Source organism: Trachypithecus francoisi, unplaced genomic scaffold (genome assembly GCF_009764315.1).
Source record: "Trachypithecus francoisi isolate TF-2019V2 unplaced genomic scaffold, Tfra_2.0 Lachesis_group12, whole genome shotgun sequence".
Classification (NCBI taxonomy): Eukaryota; Metazoa; Chordata; class Mammalia; order Primates; family Cercopithecidae; genus Trachypithecus; species Trachypithecus francoisi.
This window is the reverse complement of record NW_022681457.1, coordinates 86,618,620-86,628,390: the sequence shown is the minus strand read 5'-3', so window position 1 is coordinate 86,628,390 and position 9,771 is coordinate 86,618,620. Positions and strand designations below refer to the sequence as shown.

At 56.0% G+C, this 9,771-nt stretch overlaps 1 protein-coding gene across 1 annotated transcript; it reads right to left on the bottom strand.

Moving 5' to 3' along the window:
• Positions 1-7,136: 7,136 nt before the first annotated feature.
• POU3F1 (POU class 3 homeobox 1) lies at positions 7,137-9,330 on the bottom strand. The gene has a single exon (XM_033227040.1). The coding sequence runs from the start codon at positions 9,284-9,286 to the stop codon at positions 7,931-7,933; it is 1,356 nt and encodes a 451-aa protein (XP_033082931.1). The 5' UTR covers positions 9,287-9,330; the 3' UTR covers positions 7,137-7,930.
• Positions 9,331-9,771: the final 441 nt, after the last annotated feature.

Here is a 9,771-nt window from a genome sequence, read left to right as displayed (position 1 = left end):
TTGGAGGGCTTAAGTAGCTTGCCAAAAGTCTCATGGGTAATAGGTGCTGCAGCCAGGATGAATGAATGGGCAGCTGCCAGGGCCCATGTTCTTAGGCGCTACATGTAACTGTTCAGTACATGGCGGCTTGGAGTGGATCAATCAGAAGGGCTACCTGATGGTCTTGATGATCTCAGGCAAGTTACACAACTTCCTTGAGCCTCATGAGATTTACGTTGAGCACAGAGAAAGATAAGAGCCCTATGTTGAACGCAGCGATAGATAAAACGAGTCCCTGTGTTTTCAAAACCCACCCTGATAGTGGGGTAGTGGAGAGAGGAGCAGCTGCTAGCCAATGAATCCCATCACCCTTGGTCCCCAGCTTCTCTCCCTGGCCCAGTCCTGAGTCCTGGAACCTCCCCTTCCTTGGGCAAATACCCAAGCACTGAACACACTGTTTGCCCCAGCAGGGGGTGCCATGGACCTGGGAGTCCATGTCCCAGGTCCATATCCAGGGCATCTGAGTGGGCTCTGGGAGTCAGAGAAAATGGGCTTTATGCCAACTTCTGTCATTAACAAATCTTGCTGCCTTGGACAAGTCACTCTGGGTACCACTTTCCTCATCTATAAAATACAAATAATTAATGTGAAGTAGTGAAAATAAAACACAAAGGAGTGATGGGAAAGTATCTCAGAATGCCTTGGACAGAGTGGGGTCCATGGCAAAAGTTCATTACCTTATGGTTTTCTTCCCTGTTCACTTGTTTCTGCACAATGCCCTGTTCAGGCCTCACAATAAAACGGCTCTCAGGCCGGGCGTGGTGGCTCACACCTGTAATCCCAGCACTTTGGGAGGCCAGGGTGGGTGGATCATCTGAGGTCAGGAGTTGGAGACCAGCCTGGCCAGCACTGTAATTTTGTACTAAAAAATACAAAAATTAGCCGGGTGTGGTGGCAGGCACCTGTAATCCCAGCTACACGGGAGGCTGAGGCAGGAGAATGGCATGAACCCGGGAGGTGGAGGTTGCAGTGAGCCGAGATTGCTCCACTGCACTCCAGCCTGGGCCACAGAGAGAGACTCCATCTCCAAAAAAACAAAACAAAACAAAACAAAAAAACAACTTTCATTTATTCATCAGTTATGTAAACTCTATATGCATATTATCCCACTTAATTCTCAAAACAACTCTATGATCAGGGAACTGCCTTTGTTACCATACCAAGAAACGGGGGCACAGAAATGTAAGTAGTTGGCCTCAAGTCACGAAACTAAGAGGTGGAGACAGGATTTGTGCCCAGGTGTCTGGTCCCAAAGCTCCTGTCTTTCACCATTCTGCTCTTTACCTCCTCGGAGGCGTGGATAGTTTCTGGAGGGACTGTGATGACAAGGGAAGAAGGCAGGTGACCCACAGAGGCTGGAGGGTGCCTGACCATGGACTAGGTCTGTCCATAAGCTGCTTGGGTCAGCTCTACCAGCTTCTGTGTGGATGGAGCACTCCCTCCTCCCCAGGCCAGCCCAGCTCCAGCGAAGGCCCAAGGATGGGGACAATATCCCATTGCAGGCCACAGGAGCAGTGGCAACGCAGGGTCCAGGTCTGCTCCAGCTCTTGCTCTTGCTCTTGCTCAGAGCTGAATAATCTGGAGCCTTTGAAGAAGGATTTCTGAAAAGCCATCAGGAGTGAATCATTGACTTAGGGAGGCGATGAATCAACGGGGAGTTCATAAAATGGCAAATGAATCGGGTGTGAGAGCGACAGAGCCACTGCTATTCCCCAGAACCCTCCAGGGACAGAGAGCCGAGAGAAAAGAAATAAAAATAACACGGGGCCTTACGCCTGCCACAAACCCCAGGCAGCCCCTCCTTCCAAGTGGGAAGACAGAGTGGGGCAGAGAGATGGGACCCACCGGTGGGTGAAGTGGGGCCAGAGCGAGGCTCCCGGGGGCACTCCCAGCTCTCTGGGTCCAGGCTGTGGGTGTAATTAGCAAATGCCTTTTCACTTCTTTTCAGGAGCCCTCATAAGAAAGAACACTGATTTTGACGAACACCCAAAATAATGTGAGATCAGGCACCATGCATTATGCATGAGGTCTGATTTAACATGAACATTATTTCTTGTGTACGAGACCATATGCCTCCGTGCTGTCTCTGCAGCCTAATAATACCCAGACCCACCCTGGTCAGGCTCAGTGGGAGACATGTCCACTGGCGTGTGTGTGTTGCGGGGAGAGATTGGAGCAAAACTCTCCTGGTCCTTAGGTCATCTGAGGAGAGCCCGCTCAGATGCCCAGGAGCGGGGTGGGTAGTGGGAGGTGGGTCATGCCCTTAGAGAAAGTCCAGTGTAACCATGTGAATGTGCCACTGTGTGTGTGTGTGTGTGTGTGTGTGTGACATCAGGAGCCCGTGACTAGGTGATGCTGGGTTCATTGCATAGCAATGTGGGGGCATATGCACAGCTGAGGTTTTACTGCACAAGAAGGACTACGGCAGGAATGGATAGATCTAATTGCTGTGTGTGTTTGTATATATACACGCATATGTATGTGTGGGGGTGTGTGTTTAAAAAATAAGATCACACATACATACAAACACACAGCCTAACTTTAATTATCTGAAAGGAGCAGGAAGAGATCTGGGAGGAGCTGGGACAATGATGGACAGGAATGTGTTTGGAAAGCAGTTTAGGGGCAAGTGCTTGGAAATCCTGAGAGAAAGGAGACCGGGTCAAATGTTGCAAAGGATGGCCGTGTGTGCTTAATCAAATACTACATGTGCCAGGTACTCAGTGACTCTCAAGAGCTCAGTGCCAATGACCAGAAAGCTGGTCTTAGACCGCCCAAACTGTGGTGTGGGTGTGACCACAGGTGTCTTAGCATGCGTGTGAGTGAGCAAGGTGGTGAGAGCCTGGATCAGGGTTTTAACTGGCTGAGGGAAGGAGTGATGGGGATGGGGATGAGTGGAGAGAGGAGGTGTATATGATCGTGGGTTTCTGAGAGTGGTTGTGTGAATGGGCGGTGTGGAAGATGAGAGGGAAGGGTCATGGATAAGCATGTGTGTGTATGAGAGAGAGAGGGAGAGAGAGAGAGAGAGAGAGAGAGAGAGAGAGAGAGAGAGAGAGAGAGAGAGAGAGAGAGAGACAGGCTTGCTTCTTTTAGAGGCTAAAGTTGCCTCTGCTCTAACTGGCAGTCCTCCTCGAAGAGTCCACTTGAAGCTGACTTTTTGAGGAGATGCTTAGCTTCAAGGTGGCTCTGGTAACTGCTGCCAGGTCCCAGTTCAGGGACCAATAGAGGGCAGTCCTCCCACACGGAGGCCTCAAGAGGCAGCAAGGGGAGCCCTGAATGGCCAAACACCATTTCAACTCCAGAGCCTTCAAATATGACAAGCAGGGACAAAACGGATGGCTCCTCCAGCTACCTCTGGTCTCAGTCTCCGAGCCAGAGGCCTTGGGTAGATCATCTCGGTTGAGCTTAGGAAAGCAACTAGGCCAGATAACCAATCTCCTCTCACTCCACCCTCTGCTTAGGTGGGTCTCCTTTTTGGAGCTGAAGCCCTGCTAGGGGAAGTTCCAGGGAGGGAGGCAACCTGGCTCTGGGTGTGTCATTGCAGGCCCAGAGCCTCTTCAGGGGAGGCTGAGTTCTAAACAGCTCTAAGTGGGCAGCTGTGATTGGGGATCAGTTAGTCCTATGGATGTCAAGTCAAGTCCTAGGGTCAAGGGATGATTGCATAGGACCTAAGGCAGGCAACATAAACTAGTGCAACCTTCTGGGCAGTAGGTGGGGGAGAATATAATGTCCTCACGCCTCAGGGCAGACTACCTTCTGGGTTTGCCTTGATGACCACAGGTGACTAAGACGACCATTTTCCTTCCCTTTGGTATTGGCCAACCTCCATTCTACAAAAGTTCTTCTAGCTCAAAGCGTTAGCAGTATAGCCTGGGTTTTCATTTCCCTCTCCTACCTCTGGGATTGGCTGTGGTTCTGCACACACAACAGCATACACACAAATTCTTACACCAACTTGCAGAGGTTCACATGGGGAGAGAGTTCTAACTACCAGAATCTGTGGTCACGTCAACATAAACAATAATTTTGTTCAAGTGAGATGCGGAGGGAGATGGGATCAGAAAATTCCCAATATGCGAGGGAAAGCTTGAACTTCCTTGGAGGTCGATGCTAGGGACACATACTTGTCTTGAACAAAAGGAAGTCTGAGGCTCTCAGGCATAAGCAGGTAGATATACATACCCTTGGACAGAGAGACTGCATCAAGCCCACAGTTGGCTGTGCTTGTCCTAACTCTATTCTATCCAGGGAAAAATATTTCTCTTTCCTGTGAAGTACTGAGATTCCTACCATCTAGGGGCCTTCTGCGACCGAGGGGTTGATCACCAGGTAGCTATCCCACGCTGGTGTCTCATTAAGCCAAATCCTTGCAAAGTAAAAGATTTTCTTCCATCCCTTTTTCCACTTTTTTTTTTTTTTTTTCATTTTTTTGTTCTACTCCTCAGCTGCTGCTGGTTCTTGGGAGCCTGCTTTGTTTTGCTGTTTTTGAGTTGACTTGCTTAAATAATAAACCCACCCTCTTGTAGAGGATTAAGCAGACAATTAGGAAATCAATCAATCAATTGGTGTCAGCTGCAGGCAGAGGCCGGTGAAAGGCCTCATCTTCCCGGTGGACCTTTCCAACCTCAAAACCTGCTGAGGCTCTGGGCCGCGCGGGCAGCGGGAGCTCTCAGCTTCATTTCCTTCCATTTCAGAACCTTGAGGCTGGGACAAATCCAGGAATGGAGAAATGAGGGAGCAGGGAGGAGTGTGTGGCGCCTTCAAAGTTTTGTACTTGGTGGAGTAGGAAATGAGAGGCTGAGGCAGGGTGGTCAGTGGCTCCTGGCTGTGCCATTGCCCAGCTAGCCTGTACGTTCCCATCTTCCTCTTTAGGAAACACGGGAGGGAAGGCTACCTGGCCCACCAGTGTGGGGAACAGCTGAGACACAGGTGCCAATTACAGGGCTATTCGCTCACCTGGCTGGACTGAGGAGGGAAACAAAAATGGAGCAGGGAGTGAGGGGCTGGGCCTCTGGAAACCAAGGCAGCCTTTATACTTGCAGAGACAATTCCCCCCAAGAGTGATGGCCGAGCGCAGAAAGTCACCAGAACTCTCAGCATGGCACAGCCATCCCAAGGCCCCTGCTCCACCAGGGAGCACCAACTTGGGGCCCTGGGGACACCTCTCTGGACATCCCTGACGCTGTCAGCTGGATCCCAGGCCTCTCACAGGCCTGGACTTAGGCCGCTTCCCTGGCAGGAGGGGCCCCCCACACCCCCTCACTAGGGTCAACTTTCTCCCCAGCTAAGAGATTGTGCCTTCAAGCTTTGACTTCACAAAGAGAGAAACCGCACATGGCTTCTCCTGAGGGTGGAAAAGAACCGCCTCTACGGAGGAAGTAGGAAGAGCTCTTTTATCAGTATTTTTAAGAAGGGTTGCTTTAAAGGAGAAAATAAGATCTTGACTGGAACCCAGGTAGTCTGGGGCTCTGCACTGGGAACCAGATCTGCCCCCAGATATCCTGACTCACTCCAGAAGACAGCATCTGAGAAGGTCTGTGCTCTCCTTCCCATCACTCCCTGCAGTGGTGGTGGTGGTGGTGGTGGTGAGGGTCTTGGGTACCCACCCTTGGAGAGGAGATATCAGGCACAGTTGCCCATGCCTCCACTTCTTCCCAAGAGAAGCTGGGGTAGTGGTTTGTTTGCAGAGACGTAGGACTGGCTTTGTCCAAGCAAATTGGCAGGGCTCCCTCCCTAGGCTGACCCAGCTCACATAGGACCACGAAACCCACCTCTGTCTAGGCTGTTAGAACTCACAGTGCATCCAGGGGGGATTGGGTGGAGAGCCTGCTGGAGTAGGATGGTGGGGCCTGACTAGGCTTGCAGGTGCCCTAGGACTGGGAATGGTAAAATTGGCTCAGACCCCTCATATAGAGTGCAAGGTGAAATGAAAGTTGTGGGTTGAGGTGTCAGGTGGGGGATTATAGATTCTAGGCTGGTGACCTAGGCCGAGGCGGGCTTCTTTCTTGGCCGAGAAGAGCAGTCGAGTTGTGGATGGGCGATGGCTGATCCGAAATTCCATGTGGTGTCTTTCGCTCACTGTCCCAGGCCCTGGTTTGGTCTAGGAGAGTCTGTCTATGGCAGGGGGACACGAGGCAGCTTCATCTTCCCTAAACTGATGCACCTGAGGCAGGGGCCCAACTGTTGCCCATGTCCTGATATCCATCTGGAAGGTCTGCAAGGTCATCTTCCTCCAAGATCTCTTAGTGAGATCAGAACTTTAGGGAGGTGAAGCAGGGGATCCCATCGCTTCACCCCAAAACCCACCCAGCCCTAGCAGTAAAGAGGACAGGACACAGCCCTGGGGTACATGTTTATGTGAGTAATAAAATATTTACTATAACATAAATATAAAGGGAACTTCCCAGTCTACATTTTTTTTTTTTGCAATAAAGATACAAAGAGAATGCACCGAAACATTGTTTCAAAAAATAATAAAAATAAAATAACAAAATTTAAATTCAAACCTTAACAAACAGAAGAAGAAATGGAGAAGGGGGAAGCTCCAAACACATCCAGAAAATAAATAGAGATGGGTCAGAAATTCGGAAATCATATTAAAATATCTTTTTCGGATTAGTCAGTATACAAAATCCTTTAGGGTAGGAAGGACGGGTAACCCGGAAAACTAAAAATAAAAACCAAGCACAAAATGTTTCTTCTCCCCGCCAGTGTGTACATATCTCACATATTTACATGGTTCCCACCTCACCCCAAACTTGGGGAATTTCTCTCCCGGCCTCCCCTGGCATCCCGCAATCCCGGCGGGCTGGAAAGGGAGCAGAGGGAAGCTGCAGGGAATCAGGCGGAGGGTTCTCAGGGAACGGCTTATTTCTACAGCTGGTTAAAAAAAATCTCTCTAACTTTTCCAAGTTTCGTTTGGTGTGGCCAGGAGGGCAGGGCCCCGCGGGGAGCAGGGGCCCCGCTGTGCGGCCGTCGGTCTGCAGCAGGGCAGAAGCCCCTTCCCATCTGGGTATGTGGGAGCGCAGACCCCTCCGGCGTGGCCGGGAACCAAGCTGGGGCTCGGATGAAACGAAACGAAAAATGAACACTCGAATTTTTTTTTTTTTTTGTTTTTTTTTTGCTTTTTTTGGGGGGGTAGGGTAGGGAAAGATAAGGGGAAAATAAATTAGGCTAGATTAAAGCTTTGGCTATTTCCTGCTTTTATACACAGACGCGGCTCTCGCGACCTCCCCTCCGGGACCCCGATAAATACAGTATACAGCGATTTAAATTAAGGGCGCGGGCGGAGTTAGAAGGACCCCAGGAGCCAAGAGGCTCCACGAATAAATAAAAACCGTAAAAAAACCAAGCCCGGAGAAAGGGGAAAAGGGGGTGGGGCGTATCCTTATAGGAGAGAAGAGGTGTGTAGCGAATAAAGTGACAGCCCCCCACCCTGGACCCGCAGGCTCAGGAGTCCACGCGGGGAGAGGGGATGGAGAACTCTCCTCGCTTGGTCCTCTCTCCCGGGGAATCCCTAACCCCGCACCGCGTTACCTGTCGCTTTGGGGAGGCCGCTGCCGGGATCCGGCCCCGAACAGCCCGGGGGGCAGGGGCGGGGGTCGTCGAGGGGATGGGGGCAGAGAGCAGGCGGCGGACAGGATGCCCGGGGTGAGTTGGCGAGTTCCGGATCTTCGCTCCTCTCTCCCGGGGCTCGGGCGACGCAGCCTACCGGGCCGTCTTCGCCGCTCACCGGAGAGGGTCGTCCGGGTGTTTGGTTTTGTTCGAAAGTTTCTGGGCTTTTTTTTTTTTTTGTAAAATCCAAAGCAACCGAACAAAAAGAGTCCAGGCCGCGCGGGCGGGCTGCGCGCCCGCGCCCTGCAGCGCGCCAGCGGGGACCCGGCCCGCGGGGTCACTGCACGGAGCCGGGCAGTGTGTGGTGGTGGTGGTGGTGCAGCGCCGCCGGCGGGGGCGGCGGGGGCGCGGAGGGTGGCGATGCGCCGCCCCCGCCGGGCCCTAGCTCCCCAGGCGCGTATACATCGTCCATGGGCGGGTGGCCCGCGCCGGCCGCAGGGGTCATGCGCTTCTCCTTCTGCCGCCGATTGCAGAACCAGACGCGCACCACCTCCTTCTCCAGCTGCAGGCTGTCTGCCAAGCCTGTGATCTCGTGCGCCGAGGGCTTGGGGCACTTGAGAAAGTGGCTCTCGAGCGCGCCTTTGACCCCTACCTCGATGGACGTGCGCTTCTTGCGCTTGCGGCCCTGCGCCGCGATCTTGTCCAGGTTGGTGGGGCTGCCGCTGGACGAGTCGGTCTCCTCCAGCCACTTGTTGAGCAGCGGCTTGAGCTTGCACATGTTCTTGAAGCTCAGCTGCAGGGCCTCGAAGCGGCAGATGGTGGTCTGCGAGAACACGTTACCGTAGAGCGTGCCCAGCGCCAGCCCCACGTCGGCCTGCGTGAAGCCCAGCTTGATGCGCCGCTGCTTGAACTGCTTGGCGAACTGCTCCAGGTCGTCCGAGCTGGGAGCATCCTCGTCCGAGTGCTCGCCCACCGATGAGCCGCCGCCGCCCGCGCCCGGGTGCAGGTGCGCCGCCGCCGCGTGCAGGCCGCCCGCGTGTGCATGTCCGTGTGCGTGTCCGTGGGCGCCCAGATGCGGCGGCGGCGACGGCTCCAGCTGCGCCTCGTGGCCGTCCTCGTGCAGCGCGTGGTGCAGGCCCGGCCCCGCGCCGCCACCGCCCGCTGCCAGCATCCCGGCCAGGCCGCCGCCGCCGCCCCCCGGGTAGGCCGCCTGCGCGTACAGCCCGAGCGGCTGGGGCTGGTGGCCTCCGCCGGCCCCGGGCGACGGCGACATGGCCGGGCCCAAGTGGTGCGCCGTGCTGCCCTGCGCCCATGCCGCGCCCGCGTGGGCCGCCCCCTGGTGCACCAGGCGCGCGTGGAAACCTCCGCCGCCACCGCCGTCGTCGGCTCGGCCGGTGCCGCCGCCGCCCGCCTTGCCGTGTTCTAGGTGCGGGCCCCCAGCCCAGTCGCCGCCGCCGCCTCCTCCCGTGGGTAGCCACTGGGGGTGCGCTAGGCCCACGGGGTGGCCCGCGCCCGCGCCCAGCCACTCGTGGTGCATCAGCTTCTGCACTTCGCGGTACGCGGCCCCTGCGTGCAGTCGCTCGGCGGCCGCAGCCGCCGCCGCTGCCGCCGCGGCGTCCGGGTGCATGAGCGGCCCGGTGCCCCCGGCTCCGCCACCGGGGCCCCGCGGCAGGTATTGCGCGGTGGTGGCCATGCCGCCCCGCGCCCTGCGCCGCGCCGCCGCCGCCGCTCCGCTCCGTCTGCGGGCCCCGCCGCCTCGCTCCGCCGGCTTAAAGACCCGACCCGCTCGGCGCTCCGGAGCCCCACCCCGCCCGCCGCCCATTGGCTGCCCGCGGAGCCACCTCCCGCCTCCCCGGCCCGGCCCCCGCCCCCCGCGCCCGCCCGCCACCCTGCTCGGCCGCCCAGAGCTCTCCATTGGGCGTCGCTCCCGGGGTCCCGCGCGCCGGCCGTGCTGATTGGCCGCTGGGGCTTCATTCACGGCCCCCCTACCGTCCGCGTACACACTCACGCCCCGGGGGCGCGGCCGCCACGTGGGGAGTGGCGCGGGGGTGGCCCTCGGACCGCACCCCCTCTCGTCCTGGCTGTGTGGGCCCCGCTTTCCCCCAGCGCTGGAGACTCCGAGCCCGGCCGGTCCCACATTCCACGCGAGCTGAATTCCCGCCCGCATCTCGCCCGGGC